Consider the following 18,106-nt stretch of genomic DNA (forward strand, 5'->3'; position numbering starts at 1 on the left):
TTGGGCTTTGAGAATGTAAAGTTGGACCTTATTAAATTTTGATAATATTGGTTATGAGGTCTAAGCCCTTTATTCGTATGTTGGAACCCATGGAAAGAAAGGGAAAAGTTGTAGCCCAGGCTTCTTGCATGGATTATGGTTTTAGTTCGGTATGTGATAAGCCAAAGGTAACTAGATAGGACTGTAGGGCTTGTCAATACCTTTATGTGTATATAAAGAATGCCGGAAACAGAGTTGAAACAAAGAAGTTATGGTTGTTTGAAGTTGAGCTGGAAGAAGGCGAGTTTTGCACTACGCAGGGCGTACTCTAAGTACGCATGGCATAGTGGCTGCTAAGGGACACGTTTTTAGAGAGCTACGTAGGGCGTAGCTTATGTTACGCAAGGCGTAACTGTACAGAGTAAAATCCTTAATTTTGGGGTTTTGAGCCCCATTTAAGGACTCTAACCCCTTGAGGCCCTTCTTATCACCAACCTCTACCCTCTTGAGAATATAACTCGAAACCCTAGCCATCTTGTGAGGGTTTTGAAGCATTTTAGTGTTTCTTTGTGTGTTTTGTGAAGAAAGAAGTCATTGAAGGTGTGCTTGGGGAGTCCAACCCTTGTAGATCCAAACTCTACTCTTCTTCAACATCTTCCAGGAGGTATAAAGTTTGAATCTTGTTGGTCCATATGTTAGATCTCTTTAGATTCTTGATTTTCATGTCCTTTGGTCCCATAATCTTGTGTCTTGTGAGTATAAGCTACTCCAAGCCTTGTAGTTGTCCTTCCTTGTGGTTTCTAAGATTGAGGAGTCATAAAAATAGGATCTTGGCTGTCCTTATTCATTCATGCAAGAGTTTTTGGACATTAGAAGGTGTTAGGAAAGTAGAGTTTGGATTTGAGCTTTATTAGCCATGCAAAGGCATAAAGTTAGGAACTTTATCACTCTAGACGTTTATTAGGACCAGGTTTGAGCAATAGATGGTTGGTCTTTATGGATTAAGAGTTATAAATGGAAATGGCTTAACAGCATGCTACACAGGGCGTACTCTAAGTACGTAGGGCATACTCTAAGTACGCAGGGTGTAGATTGGTTACGTAAGGCACAAGTCAACTGGGTGTTGACCGTTGACTTTTTGACCAGTTTAACCTTTGGTTAACTGTGAGGGGTTGAGGACTCAGAATTGCAAAATGGTCTTTTGCCCAAATGGGGCTAGTATTGGTATTTGTACTTGTTAAGTGGGGTATTTCTAACTTGGGTTTGGTTTTGGATATGATTAGTGGGAGAGACTTCAGCACCATGGACTCGTGTGTGAGATTTATTTGTTTATCGATCGAGGTGAGTCTCCTCATTGTACTTGTAGGTCGAAGGCACCAATGCCGACCCACTGGATTATGTTATGTAGGAAGACCAGGTGGCGGCCCCTGGCAATTGTATGAAAGACCTGGATATGGCTCCCGGTAATTGTTTGCAAGACCAGGGTCTGGACCATGGCAGTTATATGTAGGATGCTAGTTGTCTTTATGATACTTGCATGGAAGACCAGGAGGTAGCTCTTCGCACTTGTTTGTAAGACCCGGGTTTTGGCCCCTGGCTTGGCAAGGAAAGATCATGATACGACTTATGGCATGATAGTAATTGTAAGACTATGATTGGCACATGACATTCTCTATTCTATGTATGGTATGTGGTATTTTGGGGAACTCACTAAGATTTATGCTTATAGTTTCATGTTTATAGTTTCAGGTACTTCCGGTTCAAAAGGGAAGGGCCCGACGTGACTGCACAACATCCCCCAGAGTTTATTCCACATTGGTTATTTGTGATTTTTACTCTGATGTTTAATTGATATATTCAACTTGATTGGTTTTGGAACAACTTGTTTGGATGGGTTTGATGTTTTAAAAGTAAATTTTTACTATGAATTTTTGGGACGTTACATAAAGGATCATAAAAATCGATGTTTTATAGACATGCATGTCCTATGCAAGTCTTGAGCTCAAGTTAGGGCATAAAGGTGAAAAAGTGGTCAAAACCTCATGCATGAGTTCAAAACTCTACCAAACTTCAGATCTAACTTCTTTAACTATAAAGGGACTCTAAGGATCATTAAAGTTGCCAACTTTATGGAATCTCAACACTCCAACTAGCCTAAACAAGGAGAATAATGCATGGAAGTCTAGATCTAGGCACAAAGAAGCATAAAGCTTGGAGCTTGAATACTCATAAAGGTACAAAGTATATGCTAGAAGATGATAATGAGGCATTCAAGCTGGATCTATGCACTAAAAGCTCTTCCTTCTTCTTTAAGACACCAAAAACACCTCAGAAGCTCACAAATGTCAAAAAGGAGGCTAGAGTTTTCTTGAGGGTGAAAGGGAGGTGATGGAGGCTGAGGGTGTGCAAACCCTAGCCCTCACTTCCCTTAAATATGACACAAACCCCGGAATTAGGGTTTAGCATAAAATAGTCGACGCGATGTGGTCAACATATTAACGCCACGTTTTGGTACTAATATCACCACCACGTAGCTATTGAAATTCTTTCTTTCTTTTGAGTTCGAATTCCATAACAACAAAAGAAGTATATACTTGGAACTTGGTGTTACAATTTGAATATTAAAATATTCAGATTTAATCAAATATCTCTATCAGCTAAGGAGGCTTCTAGAACCCCCTCTGGGGGAGCCTCAAAACCGTTCATATGAAGAGGGTTTTAGAATCTCTCATTTGCTCAACTATTGAACAACTACAATCCAACCCTTGTACCTCTTTAACTCTAATTAACCAAAAATTAATTTCCAATTAGATCTAAATAAATTTAAAACAATTTCTAATTAATTTATTAATGACATAATAAATTAATAAATCATTTATTCTCTCTTCTAATATTATTCGTAACTATTTCTGGTTATGAGGACAATCCAAAAAGGGTTTTGCTTTTATTCATAAGAATATATCAATTTAGTTATCACCTTAGATGCCTTAATCCATGACGTCTTGTGATTGGTTAACATTCATTTGGGCCTAAGAATGGATACGTTTGGGCCATCAAGTTTTTATGTCTAATTATCGGTCTATAAATAGAGTTTGTTAGCTAGGATTTATAGGTTGTCTTCTCTTTTGATTGTACTTGTACTCTTTATCTTTGTTTGAGCTCATGAATAAGAATATTTCATCTAAGTCACATGGACCGAACCACATTATATATTACGTCTTTATGTGTGTGATCATTCTCGTTTATTCCTACATTATGTTTTTCCATAAAAGAAAAACAAAAACAAAAAAAAGCCTCAAAACGATGTCATTTGCATATATAACAAAAACAATGACATCATTTTGGCCTTACGACATAACATTACGCGACACAAACCCAAAACCTTACAAACCATTTTGTTGTTGGGCATTATATGACATAACATGATTTGGCATATATTATACTGAAGATGTAATACATTTCAAGATGACAACATTTGCTAATTTTTATCTCATCCAATAAGACAGAACAAGGACTCACTCTTGATAAAAGACATGAATGCCCATAACTACGTCATCTGCATATACAATACAAATATCGATCTCCCAGAAAAAGACAAATATATGAACACTAATGGAGTTTTTCAAGCACTATTCATAATCCTTAAAACAATTCTATACACCCTAAAATCTCTATTAAAAACAAGAGAATAAATGTTATCTAATCTTCACAAATGCACAAAAATAAAGAAAAGCTTAAATCAAACTGACAATCTTCCTTCAACTGTGCCTTGATGAATCACGTATCGAAATATACAACTCTGCGACAACCAATATACGTATTTTTCAGGTTTACCTTTCACACTCATTTTCACGCCTTTCTCTTGTTTTTCCAACAAACATGCATTAACTATCTCCAAAAGACTTGTCATGCTCAATGCCATATCTTTTGCAAAATAATACAAAATTTTCGGTAGGTATATTTTAGTTTCTTTGTTCACATACACTGTTGATTGTATAAACTCTTCTTTAGCAATCCTTAGATCCTGAAACACATTCTTCGCGTTGTAGATACGAACCTACATTCAAAAACCCATCATCAGTAGATAGTACACAGTAGACAGTAGTAGACAGTACACAGCAGATAGCAGACATGTAAATATCTAAATAATTTTCATACCGCAGGGTCAGAAAACACCCCTAAAGAAAGGGCAAAATGGACAAGTGGCTCAGGGTAATCAATGGCATAAGCATGTTTACTAGTCTCCATCTTCATCTTCCTCCCTGGAGATAGCAGTGACTGTAGCCACTGTTTTAATACTTACATTAGTAATCATACCAAAAAGAAAATCATTTATTCGTATTATTTTTAGTCCATATTCGTTTCATGGGACCCACCAAGAAAATATTGAATGGTCAAAACGAATGTAATTCTTTTTTGTTACTTTGAATGTTAAGAAATGGTGTCTGAAATAAATAAGAGGCAAACCGGTGCTCTAAAGTGTGGTTTGATTCCTAATATAGCAATCTGTATAATGTATGCGTTGATGGATTGTCCTCCAATGTTGTAAGTTGCCTGAAGTACAAGAATACAAAATTTTAATTAAGACAAATGGATTATTTATTATTTATTAATGCGAATGAAATGAAAGAAAAATGAGTTGCACATGTTTTACCTTTAAAATGGAATTACTTTTTGTGTTACTGTGAGTTCCATATGCTAAATATGCCTGCATAAAAAAAAAACACATAACACCATTTCAACAAGTAACCCATAAATCACGTCTCTTTCAAAAACGTCTAAAGAAAAATTCAACATTAATCTTTTCGAAAAATGCAGATTACTTTTGAAGGGTATTTTGGACATTTTGACAAACAAAGACTTACATGCATCACCAAAGCGTTATGAACATTGATCCAAAATGCAAGCTTTTGTTCACGCTTCATTTTCACAGGGTCAACACTCTCAAGTTTTTTGACCAATGTTCTACACGATTTAAAAACTAATTAGAACAAATACCCAAAATTTAACACCATTGAATTTAATAATTAGAATTTTAGAATTACCTGAATCTTTTTAGCATCCTTGCAGCATAACTGAAGCCATCATCATCTACACCTATTTTTAAAACTTCAATCATCTTAGCATAGGGCCCTTTTTCCTCTTTTACCCCTACATTTTTACTGTCCCATGAAGCTCTCTCAGTGCAATAAGGACTCCATGTATCAGAGATATTTCTAGTACAATATGTACCCGAAGAAGACAGAGATGAAGCAGAAGAAACAGAAGGTCCACTTTGATTTTGGTCCCCAAGCTTACAGTAGATGGAAGATATGCATCTGATCAAATCTTCAGAAAGCCTATCAGGACCATCAATAAGGGTATTTTCGGTATAAGGACTTTCAAGGTGATCCCCAAGGCTACGTGCAGTTTTCCTCTCCTGCAATTACTCAAAAGTCAAATGGAGGGGTGTGGGGGATATGATAATTGATAAGATCAGTTTAAAACTTACTTTTTTAGATGATGAATTTGGAATGGTAGAATGACGATTTAGTCCCTCCTGAAGAGGGGGAATTTGACCATGGTAACCACTTAACCAAGCTTCAGAGTTTAGTTTGGACTCCTTGGAAGGGATGCTATGAACCTGTTGCTTAAAAGCTGTCCGGTAGAGTGAAAGAAGATAACTTTCCAAATGAGCTATTTCTGTTTCAAGAGATGTGATCTCTTTCACCAATTCCATTGATGACTGTATGCAGATTCATCAAAGATAAGCTAAAAAAACATATACGAGCTAAAAAAAGAGGCATCTGCTAGAAAATAACCTTTGAATTTGGGGTGGCGTTTGAAGCAATGGAAGAAAACGAAGTAGAACATGGTGTCATCTCTGATTCCGACCAAACAGAGGATTGATCGAGCAATATTTTCCCCAATTTAGCATCCTGTGTCAAATATATAGTAAAAAATAATATTTTGGATCATTGGCATTCAAAAGAAGAATTGCAAATTCATCAACCCTAAAAGTAATCGTAAGATGAAGACTGACTGGGGTGAAATTGTAGGAAGGTCTTGGTGCCATGTCTACTGACCCATGATCATCTTTGCTAATCTGCCCATTATTCCAGGAACAACTGCAAAACAAACCCACAGTCAAATTTGGTGAACAAACAAAGCTAAAACACAGAAACTGTTCCTACAAACATGACTATCAATTCGCAGGAAAAAACAAACAAAAGCAGTTGCTTTAAAATTTACCCATTTGATAATGATTGAATTAAGCATGCCCTTGTTTTAATTGATGCGAGATTATTAAAATAAACAGAATACACGAAACCCACCTAACAATGAACGAATTACGTATACCCTTTTAACACAAACACGCTTGGGAAACAACATGAGAGTAAAAATCGAAAGCTTACCCTTGAAAGCTTGAGTGGCGGGAAGACAAAGGAGAAATAGGAGTAGTGGAATCACAGTTAACTCTCGGCATCATTTCTGTTGACAACGAGGAGATGAAGAAAATATAATAACTCACTCACCGACAGTTTATGATGACGATCATTAACTGCATTCACAGTATTAGAAACCCGAAGCTGTATCGAAAACTACGTTAGGACCAGATAACGGGGGGAAATGCAAATGAAAAATCAAAGAAAAGGGAATGAAGAAGCGTCATTTAAGAAGAGAGAGCCCTCCATATTAGGGTAAATGGTGTGGAAACTGAAAAGCGACAAATGTACGAACAACCCCACACCAGTCATTATCCATCATAAATACAGAGTGGGTGATGAATATATTACAAGAAATCTTTTGAGGGACGAGGGGTCGAGCATAGTAGGTGTAAATTGAATATCGAAGAGTGTAGAGAGAAAGAGAAAGAGAGAGGAGAATGAATTGAATAATGGCGCATCGGGGTGGGGGAGATGAGCAGCAAGCAATTGCATTGCTGTCTGTAAATAGAATTACGTGCGACTCGGAAATACATGTGCAATAAATAATATTGGGATTTTCATTTTTACCCTTCAAAGTTTTGGATTCCGGATTTTTATTGGTAAACCTGATAATCATAATCGTAAAATCAAAATTTTTATTTAAGACTGTTTTTATGTTTTATAAAATTGTGAATTTGTGATCGTAAGATCATAATCGAAGAATTCTATTAATAAAAACTACCATTCAAATTTGTTTGTGTGGTCTAATTTGTATAGTGTTTATTGTAATTTGATATGTTGATTAAGAGACTATTTGACAGCATCTAAATTTTTAAGATCTAAATTTTTAAAAAGGTCTTAATTTTTGAGATCTGAATTCTTAACATGTTGTTTGGTTGGAACATTTAAATTGTTGTGCTGCATTATAAAAATAACCATTTTACTATTTTGTATTATTTTTTGCTGAATAATTAAAAATATATATAAACACCATACAAAATCCAAATTAACATAAATCAAAATTTAACTTCAATAATTTATAATGATATTTTTTAGATATATTTACAAAAATAACATCATTTTTTTTTTACATCCCAAGGATTTCAAAGTTAAAAAACAACATATTTGACATTGAATGTTGAGATATAAATGACAACGAACTTGCAACCGAACACTTGATGATTGATTTGTACTCCTTGTCGATCATTACATCAAACACGGTAGCCCCTCATTTTTTTTCTTTCAAACATTTCAACCTGCAAATCCAAATTCAACAAGAAAACAAATAAACAATTTAAACACATATATAGAAACTGCATATCAAATCCATCACCAACTTTTCAAAGTATGTTGCTAGAATCAATAATTTATCAAAATCTTCAATTGTTACAACTTGTATAAACTACTTTCAATTCATACAAAGTTCATTCATAATTGTTAGATAATGATGCACCATCATTTATGTATCAAACTCCATATGATATGAATCATTTCACCAACGTAGGTATCTTTGTGTTCTATTTCCAATTCACCAACTAATTGGTTGTTTTCTTTGCTAAAATCTATAATATTAATCAACCAAATTATCATCTTCTATCTTAAGATTTCAAACAACATTCATATACATATATCTTATGACGATCCAGTACATAACCGGACATGAAATACAAAAAAAAAATCAAAATCGAGTACTGATAATCGAGTTCTAGGGCAAAAAAAAAATCGATGTATTTATAAGAATTGGTTTTTAAGGGGAAAAAAGAACAATCGATCTATTTACAGAAATCTATTTTCAGGAAGAAAAAAACTTACCTGCAACATGAGGTCGACGTCGCTGGCGGAGGCGGCGAAATCAATGCCGGAGGTAGCAGACGATTGTAGATCGGAGAGGTAGGAGAAGGGGTGGAAGGGAGGAGAAGGGGCAATGCTGTCGGAGCTTGGCGTCGGAAGTCATGGTGGGAGTCGATTTCAGGGAGGTAGACGACGGGAGGAGGTGATCGGTGTTGGATATGGTCGGAGGTGGAAGGAAACGGAAGAGACGATTTGAAGGTGGTTGTGTGGTTTTGGAGGTGTGTATTAGCGTATGAGGGTAAAAAGGGGAGGAAGCGTGCTTTTTTTTTCAGATACAATTTCAAGTCTGAAAGTTTAAGAGGTTTTTATAAAATTGAGAGACTTTTATTCCTATGCTACCAAACACTCTTAATCTAAAAAATTAAGAGTTTGCCTCTTAATTTGTCAATTAAGAGGCTACCAAACAGCCCCTAAGACATCCTAGTTGGATCTTAAAATTTTGGTATAGATCTTGTTTTCAGACAGATCCTTATGTGATCGAGATTGCTTTTCATTTGTTGGTTCAAATCCCAACAACCATGGTTCATAAATGTTTGTATTAAAAAATAATAATGCATTGTAAGATCATCTAAGTATCAACAAAGGTAACTATGATAACAAATCACGTATGTACGAATTTCGTATGTCATAAGGTCTAATGTTAATAAACTAACAACTACATGAAAAATAAATTGGATAAAAAACAATGATTAATAAAAAAGAGATTAGTAACATTCAAACGAATACTACGTAAACAATCAACCGAAAAATAACATTAACCATACACAAATTTTAGATTTCATATGGTTAACTGTCAACATGATAGTGATAATGTACGTGTAAATGGAAAGAGGTCATTATCCTTTATTCCAATGATAATTAAAACCGAGCAATTACAAAACACTAACCCAATAACCCGAGATAGCAATGAATTACTATGGTGTAATAGGGTCGACCTTACATTGTGTTGAACTAAGCAAGGGCTTAGGGCCCCAATTCTAAAGCTAATTCAGTAATTATATTATAGAAACGATTGTTAGACATGCTACAATAAACAATTCCACAAACGCAAGTGAACGACGATTCGATTTCGACAAAACACAACCTTTTATTCTTCTTCCTTCTCGGCTTCTTCGCTAATCTCGATTCTTGAAAACTAAAAGTTTGAAACGCAGTCTTCTCAATTCTTCCTTCTCCATTCTCTGATTCTCGATTGTCCAAATCAAGGGGGGCTCAACCTTAACTGAAACATTATGTGTTTTTCACTTTTCCACTTTTGAGATTTCCATTATCTTCTAGTTTTGAGTTTCCCATTATCTCCTCAACTGATTATGGACAATAGCTAATTAGGGTTAATTTTTTAAAATTATCCATTGTCCATTGATTACAAAATATAGAATCAGGGACTCAGGGTTGGAACTTGGAACGAATTTAAGTTTTCCAGTTTTGAGTTTTTCATTGTCTTCTATTCACATGGTTGTCAAGAACTCAAGTGTCACTAACTCACTGTGTAAAGTAGGCAAGCACCATGTATTTTCATTAATCCATAATCCATTACTTTCAATTTATTGTTTTTTCATCTTTAGGTATCTTGTTGATTGTTATTATTAATCAAATAATCAATAATCATGTCTAAGAGAAAATATGAATTAGGGGCTTTAAAAGGAAAATATAAATGCAATAAGAAGCTTTTATAATCACCAAAAGGGTCATTTTTAAAAATTTCAACTACAAACTAAAATATTGATAATGAACAATAACAAACTAATCTTGATAATAATAACCATGAACAAATTAATATTGAAATTGATAAGGAACAAACTAATATTGAAAATGATAACAAACAAACTAATATTAAAAAAAATAACGACCCTTTAAACATATATGATCCAAGTTGATGGAATAATGTTAATACTACTTTAAGAGATTTAATCGTAGAAAAATGTCATATTAAGATTTATAATTTTAACTTTTCAAAAGATCAACATTTAAGAAGTTTTACTATATCTTTGTATATGCAAAAAAAATATCAAATGGAGAAAATAAGAGAGAACATGGTTGGTTTATTCCATAAATATAGATAGTTTTTTTTTTGTAAATTATTTAATGTGAATATATCTACATTTCATTAGCAAATAAAGATAATAATGATTGGAACAATATTTGTAGTATACTAAAAAGACATGAAGCAAGTAACAGGCACATTCTTAATATGAGGGCATGGATTGACTTACAAACTCAATTAGCAAATAATAAAACAATTGCAACACCTCAAATTTCAAAACAATTTTTCATTTTTAAATTATCCAAATAATGTTCATAAGTCAAGTCATTGGAAAAAACATAAGTGTCATCAAATACAAATCATCATCACAAAATATCAGAGTGTCATAAATGCCCAGTAACAAATCTCTCAGCGAGTGTGTACAATCAGACTTTCGCCTTCACGTGATCCTCATAAGTACCTAAAACACATATAATCAACAATTGTAAGCACGGACCTTAGTGAGTTCCCTAAGATACCACATACAACACAACATAAATAAACAACTATGTGTTATCAACAACCTTGGGGACTATTAGCAATCCCAATGGGCAAACAACACGCCCTGTGGGTTATCAGCAACCCTGGAGACTATCTGCGATCTCAATCACACATAAACGCATAACACAATAATAACAGTTAGACCCAGTTGGTCATCACAAATACAACTATTATACCACGCAGGTAAGAATAAGTGAGGAGACTCACCTAATACTGATGATAGATAAATCTCACACCCGAACTGTTGGAATAGACTCCGCATAATAACACAATAATTAACCCTAATTAATAATTAAGGTCCATAACTCAACTCACAAGTCCAAATCCCACAACTATGCCCCTTAAGGGAAAAAAGACCATTTTGCCCCTCCCATGGTCCAAAACCTTAAATCTTGACCAAAGGTCAAAAGTCATCAAAAAGGTCAACTGCCCAGCACGTACGCTGGGCGTACTCAAAAAACCAGACGGGTTGGGGTCAGGCCTGGCTACATTAGGTGTAGCCAAAAGTACATGGGGCGTATGTCGTCTAATCCTATAATTACCCCATAAAGGTCTTAATCGTTAAGACGTGCAATCCAAACATAGATCTGACCTCCATAGAACGTCTTAAACCATAAAGTCCATAGGTTTAAGCCTTTGCATGGCTGAAAAGAGCTTAAAGCTTAAAACCCTAACTTAGTCCAAACTCAACACCTCCAAACTCTTGCATGGCTAGAAAGGGACCATCAAGCAACCATTTTATGAATCTACAAGACCTAAAACACATAAAATGACAACTAATATGCTCTAGAGTACTCCATACTCACAAATGTCCAAGATTTGGGACAAAAAGATCATAAAAACTCATCTATGGAGATCTAGAAAGAAACATATCAAGGTATAAACTTTATTGTAACATCCCCCCTCTGGCACATATCACAATATTGTCCGCTTTGGGTCACTCGGCACGAGGACTTCCCAGGGGGTCACTTATCCCGGTACTACTCTCGCCCGAGCACACTTAACTGCAGAGTTCTTATGGGATCTGCTGCCCTCACGGATTTAAAACGCGTTGTGATAGGGAAGGTATCCACACCCCTTATAAGGAATGCTTAGTTCTCCTTCCCAGCCGATGTGGGATCAGGTGCAACCCACCTTCACCCCCCCCCCCCATTATAGGGTTCGACGTCCCTGTCGAACACATCGACTCGTGCCCTAGCTCTGATACCATTTGTAAAATCCCCCCTCTGGCACGTATCACAATATTGTTCGCTTTGGGCCACTCGGCACGAGGACTTCCTAGGGGGTCACCCATCCCGGTACTACTCCCGCCCGAGCATGCTTAACTGCAGAGTTCTTATGAGATATGCTGCCCTCATGGATTTAAAATGTGTTGTGATAGGGAAGGTACATACACCCCTTATAAGGAATGCTTAGTTCTCTTTCCCAGCCGATGTGGGATCAGGTGCAACCCACCTTAGTTGTAACACTCTGTTTCAAATTGATTCCTAGTCTGAGGTTGTGGCGCAAAGATCGGTCATCATCAGGATTAGGGATTTTGAGAAGGTAAGATCTAGGCCCATTTGGGTACGGGTGATGTATTAGAAGTGATACGGGTGTTCGGTTCGTGTTTTGAGGCCTAGGGGTATTTCGATAAAGTGGCAGTTTGCGCTCTTGTGGAAAATGGACTTTTGTTCGGAAGGTCTTAAGGAAGGTATGAGTTGATAGAAGTGTAGGGCTTCTCGTCACCTTTACGTGGATATAAGGATCGTCAGGATCGGGTTTATAACGAATAAGTTATGGCCTTCAGAAGTTTCGTGGTTTTCAGGCTTAGCCGAGTACGCGGGGCGTACACAAAGAGTACGTGGGGCGTACTAGTGAAGAAGGTAGTACGCTGGGCGTACCTTGATGTACGTTGGTGATGTGCACGGAAGTACCCACTAATTTTAATATTTATAACCTAACAAACTTAGACTAACTATGCACTTGTAGGCAGTGTACCTAGTCAGATTACAGTATAGCTTAGGTAAGTCGGGTGTCGATCACAGGGAACGATGTTATTAATTAATCTATTTACTACTAAATTAATCTAATTATTAACAAGCTAAAAAGGGTTTTTATCTGATTTTGCAAGATCAGACTAACTTAACTCAAATTCAATCAATAATTAAAAGACACTCTTATCTAGTTCGAATCCACTTCGTCCTTATGGCTAGCTAATAATTATGGATTATTAAGTTGGTTATTATTATATTAGTAATTTAGGTCTAAATTTACCAATAGTTAATTTATTCATGTAAAACTATGTATAGTCACACACAATTAAACACAGAATCAATTATGTTATGAATATGCTATGTACGATTTATCATGCAAACACAATTATGATCATAATCTATGTTCTCTAGCACAGCAAAGTTAATTACTTCAATTACTAACTAAGATTTTGGTTGATCCTAGCTCTAGCAATTCAATGTTTACTAAATTACTAGGTTATCAAGATCATGCACTTAATGGTCACTAAGCTACACATAACATGAATTTAAGCAACTAAAGCAACAACATAAGCATGCTAGGTAACAATAAATCAAACACAAGCAATTCACCAACTAAATAAATCCATATAAAATTATGCTATTCATAAGTTTGAAGCTTCATCTAGCTAGATAAGAGTAGCTAGATTCAGCTGCTCATAGTAGCAACTAACATATAAACACAACTCAAATAAGAAAACATGTCTATAAGGATCAAACAAATAACTTAATTATGAACTTTTACTCTTTTGGTGTTGAAAACCCTTTTCCAGGACCTTGCTTCAGCTGTAAATCGCCTCCTGGAACCTCTTCCTTCAGCCAAAAGTCTCCCAAATCGTAATGGGCAAAGGTATTTATAATATCTTCAAATTTACCGTTCACGTCGTGAGAATTTAAGACTCACGTCGTGAAGTTCGAGATAATCGTGTTCGGCAAGGATTCCTTCACCCGGATGCTTACCTTCTAAAACTCTCTACTCACGTCGTGAACCATCAACTGTTCACGTCGTGAATACGTCTTTTGGGTGTTTTTTCGTTCTTCTTTTCTTCAAGCCCCCCAAAGTTCCAAGCATTGTCACTTCTGGTCCCTTTCTTCTAAAATGCTTTATTTTGGCTGCAAATAACATTTTTATCCTCATAAGTACCATAATTCTATGCAAATAACCAAAATATTAAATAAAATGTAGATCAATATTGCCTAAAACTATGTATAAATTTGGCAATATCAGCTGGGCATACAGACCAGGATGGTCGCGAATGTTCTTCGGAGTACGCTAGGCGTACCAGAATTATGCTGGGCGTACCAGAATTACGTTGGGCGTATTCCAGTCAGATCAGAACCCTATTTTAGGGTCTTGGACCCTATTTAATCCACTTATCTCATAACCTAACCCTAATATCATCCATGGTGACATTTTGAGCTTATGGAGTCCATTTTTGGGGTGTTTGATCCATTTTTAAGAAGATGGAGTTTGATGCAATGATGGGAATCAAGAAGGAGCTTATGTATCTGGCTTTTAGGGCTCATTCTCAGCGTGATGAAGGTATAAATCTTTAAACTTGATCATTCATCTCTTAGATCTACCATTTTTGGGTCTTAGTTCCTTTTTGGTCCCAAGGATGAAGCTTTATGGTTCAAATTCGATTCTTAGACTTGGGGTTGCCACCCTTGATGCTATTTGAGTCCCTAAGACAGAAAGTTGCCATATTGAAGGTTTGAATGGGTTCATGCATGAGTTAGGGTCACTTTTATGGAAGTATAATGCCATTTTTGGAGTTTTGGTTTGTTTGGGGCATGCAAAGTCACCAAGTCAGTGACTTTATTGGTTTAGACGTTAACTATAGCTCAGATGTGTGTTTTGGACTTGTTGGATTAAGTATTAAGCACTTAATGGATTTTGTGCATGAGCTGTTTGTACGTTGGGCGTACTATGTAGTACGTTGTGCGTACAACCCATTTGCCTAGTACGCTAAGCGTACAGAAGAGGTACGATGGGCGTACACTCTCAGGAGGATTTGGGCCTTAGTGGACTTCGTACCTTTGGGCCCTAATGGTTTTGGGCCTGGATTTGCTGATTGTTAGGCCTGAATGTAGCTTTTGGCAGATATTGGAATAGTTGGGCCTATTGGGCCTCGTGACCCAATATAGATATGGACTTCACATTTGTGGGCCTCGGTTTAGGCCAATTATTGGATTAGGTTGCTGTGGGCCTTCGTGGGCCAATTGGGGTCAGGATTATTGACTAAGGAGAATATTGGGCTTTAGTATAAGGTCCATTAGAAAGGTCCGGGCCCAATTTGGAAAATTGGGCCGTTGATGGTTTTATGGACATTATAATGTTGGGCTTTTGTTTTGGGTCTGGGTCTTTGTTTTGGATCATACTGGGCCAGGGGTAAAATGGTCATTTTACCCTATACATGGATTAAGGATTATGGTATGGGACCCAATTGCTAATTGGGTACATTGGTTGGTAGTGACAGCTCGGGAAGATGACGGGGCAGCAGCTAAGGAATTCAAGTGGGAAGCTTCTGCAGTGCGAGGTGAGTCTTCTCACCATACCAATGGGTCTAAGGCACCAAGGTCGGCCCATTTTATGTTATGTGGTACACTAGCTGTAGTAGAGATATGTGGTATGATAGTTAGCTTTATGCTAAGTGGTATGCTAGTGATTATATGATATGTGATATGGTAGTTGTCTTTGTGATACTTGCATAGAAGACCCCGGGGGGAGCCCGTGGCAATTGGATGTAAGACCATGTGGGGTAGCCCATGACTTTCCCAGGTAAAGACCATGTGGGGTAGTCCATGACACGTTGGATGTAAGACCATGTGGGGTAGCCCATGACATTCCTAGGTAAAGACCATGTGAGGTAGCCCATGGCACGAAGGTGTAAGACCCTGGGGGGAGTCCATGGCATCCTTACAGGTTTATGTATGCATGGCTTATGTGGTATGTGTAGCTTTATAGCTAACATGATATGTGTTATGTGGATTGTGTGGGGTATGCTCTGGGAAACTCACTAAGCTTCGTGCTTACAGGTTTATTTATGGTTTCAGGTATCATCATTTTGGGAAAGGAAGGGCTCGTATTGATTGCAGTGCACACATCTATGATTTCCGCAATGAATGATTTTGGGATAAACTTTGATAGATGTTTTAATCAAGGATGATTTGAAATGTTTGAAATAAATGGTATCAATGTTTTAGCTATACTAAAAATGAAAATTTTACCCTTGATTTTTGGGTCGTTACAATTTGGTATCAGAGCCTTGGTTTGAGGGATTCAGACATATTTTCGGGTGTGTCTGAACTCAAACTGAGGATCTGTAAAGTTTTTAAAGGAAAAATGTTTTCAAGGAAAAGTTTTCTAAGACAAGAAAGGGTGTGGTGCATGCAATCAACCGAGCTCAAGTAAGTTTCCCCAGAATACCCACATTTGTTATTTGTTATGATTTGATTATGAATCTGTGAATCGCATGCTAGTTAGGGCTAGGGAGATGCATGTATATGTTGTTTCAGCTGGTAGACTTGCATGCTAGTACTGAGTAGTCAGCAATAGATTGGCCTGATATGTGGTTCTTGTAGCCTTGGGAATATTTGATGCCATGCTAGAATAAGAATGATTATTGGTATTAGTAACTGCTACGTGTATGCTTTTAAAATTGTATACGGTTAGGATCTTATAACCTTAGAATAAATGATTTGGCCTTATTTCCTGTTCCTTGTTTGGTTGTGGTCCTAGGGTAGAGTCTATTATTCGACAGTCTATTAGATCCTGTTCTGTGTATAATTTGCATGCATAAGGCAGCCGACAGCGAGGGTGGATGTGGACAGCATGGGTCGTGGTTTATGGGCCGAATGTTCTATGATAGTTCGTGGGTCGGGGATTACCCTAGGGTAAGCCTAGGATGAGATTAGTGACATGAGTCCCCTGATTGTGAATTGTATGTATAGGTAGAATTGTTTGATTGGAATATGTTGGTTAGTTTTCCGTTGTCTGAATGTTGCTTGCTTTGTGCTTTGTGAGACTTCTAGCAATGTGAGCTAGCTACTAAGTGAATATGCTAGGTCACATGTGGCATAGGTTGGATAATCTCAAAGTGATGGATTTGGCCCTATTGCGCAGCTTTTGTTTGAGTCTAACCATTATAGGATTGAGTCTTTTACTTGAAGGACTATCTGATCTCTACTACATGTGGATATATTCATAAGGTAGCTCATTGACATTACTGGGAATCTTTCAGCAGCTGAGGACTGGGTGGGTTGGGAACCTAGGAGATCCTAGGATATGCTCCAATGAGTTTAGTGGGGCGCTTCAGTGAGGTTGGGAACCTAGGGGGAGCCTAGGAGGTGCTTCGGTGCATATTGTGCTGCTGTTTAGCAGACATTTGGTACATCATGAAAGTAGGAGATTTAGAGGATTTGGGATGATTTCGGAGGAAAGTATGGATAGGTGTGGAAGGTAGTATTGGGCCCGTACTATTGAAAGCACAGGATCCATACTCGAATCCGGGAAAGTCTTGGAGAATCTAGGAAGCCTGGGAAGGAGAATTATTTGTTATGATTGGACTGTGGGGATAGCTGCTATGCAGAATGCGGATGAGCACGCAAGGGGAAGGACCAGGGTTTGGTCCCGGCTCCGGTGGTGAGCCAGTTAGCGGAAGGACTGCCAGGATTTTGAGTTCGCCTTGGATTTCTTGTATCAGGCGGCAAGGATTGATTGTGCGATCTATTGCACTTTCGGGATTGGAGACTATGACTTGGGAGTAGTTGTAGCCCGGGTAGGGCAGAGCTTACTCTAGCTATTGCAGTTCATTCGTTGACAATTGAGCTGGTGAGTGTGTCAGGGTGCGAGACCCTGAATGATATGGATCCCAGAGCTGAGGACGGAAGATTGATTAGGAGTACCTCAATGAGAGAGGTTCAGGTCAGGTGAATTTATTGGAGGATCTTGGGCGAAGACTCAAGAGTTCGAATCAGCTTTTGAGAGGCCAGTAGGGTCGGATTCAGCGCAACACTTGCGGAAACTGCACGATGGAGCTTTGTTCCAGGGGTTTGGGTTGTCGTTGGGAACGTAAGGAAGTGTACATCATGTCCTCAGGATGGTCGAGGTAACACATGAGGAGGTAGTCAGGATTTCTTCAGATGTTTGCGGATATGCTATCTTCTACCACTTCAGGTGGATGTCGGGAATTTGCATCACTTTGGAATTGTGATAAGTGGGACCTCGGGTCGGTTCTCTGCTATAGTCTGAGTAAGCAAGGGTTGTCAGATACCAGTCAACATGCCAAGGAATCTTTAAGGAATCTTCAGACGGACGTATCTGTGACAAC

General features: G+C 37.5%; 1 protein-coding gene across 2 annotated transcripts; it reads right to left on the reverse strand.

The window, feature by feature from the left end:
- Positions 1–3,500: 3,500 nt before the first annotated feature.
- On the reverse strand, positions 3,501–6,906 carry LOC145133928 (uncharacterized). 2 transcript variants are annotated; one of them, XM_079068869.1, is made up of 10 exons: positions 6,375–6,906; positions 5,972–6,086; positions 5,781–5,897; positions 5,471–5,704; positions 5,025–5,398; positions 4,845–4,944; positions 4,634–4,687; positions 4,447–4,533; positions 4,138–4,266; positions 3,501–4,036 (listed from the first exon to the last, which is right to left on the reverse strand). In XM_079068869.1, exons 1-10 carry the CDS (start codon positions 6,446–6,448, stop codon positions 3,719–3,721), a joined length of 1,602 nt encoding a protein of 533 aa, XP_078924995.1. In that variant the 5' UTR covers positions 6,449–6,906; the 3' UTR covers positions 3,501–3,718. The 2 variants fall into 2 exon arrangements, with proteins under 2 accessions (XP_078924995.1, XP_078924996.1); XM_079068870.1 differs by having other exon boundaries at positions 6,002–6,086; positions 6,375–6,904.
- Between the last annotated feature and the right edge of the window lie 11,200 nt (positions 6,907–18,106).

The sequence above is a fragment of the Lactuca virosa genome, chromosome 8 (genome assembly GCF_052849685.1).
Source record: "Lactuca virosa cultivar CGN04683 chromosome 8, Lactuca_virosa_CGN04683_v6, whole genome shotgun sequence".
Lineage (NCBI taxonomy): Eukaryota > Viridiplantae > Streptophyta > Magnoliopsida > Asterales > Asteraceae > Lactuca > Lactuca virosa.

Excerpts from the sequence above, each read along its gene's own strand:
- LOC145133928 (XM_079068869.1), bottom strand. The coding sequence starts at position 6,448 with ATGATGCCGAGAGTTAACTGTGATTCCACTACTCCTATTTCTCCTTTG. Across the intron at positions 5,399-5,470 it reads CAAATTCATCATCTAAAAAA|GAGAGGAAAACTGCACGTAG; the intron begins GTAAGTTTTAAA and ends GAGTAATTGCAG. Across the intron at positions 4,037-4,137 it reads GGGTGTTTTCTGACCCTGCG|GTTCGTATCTACAACGCGAA; the intron begins GTATGAAAATTA and ends TTTTGAATGTAG.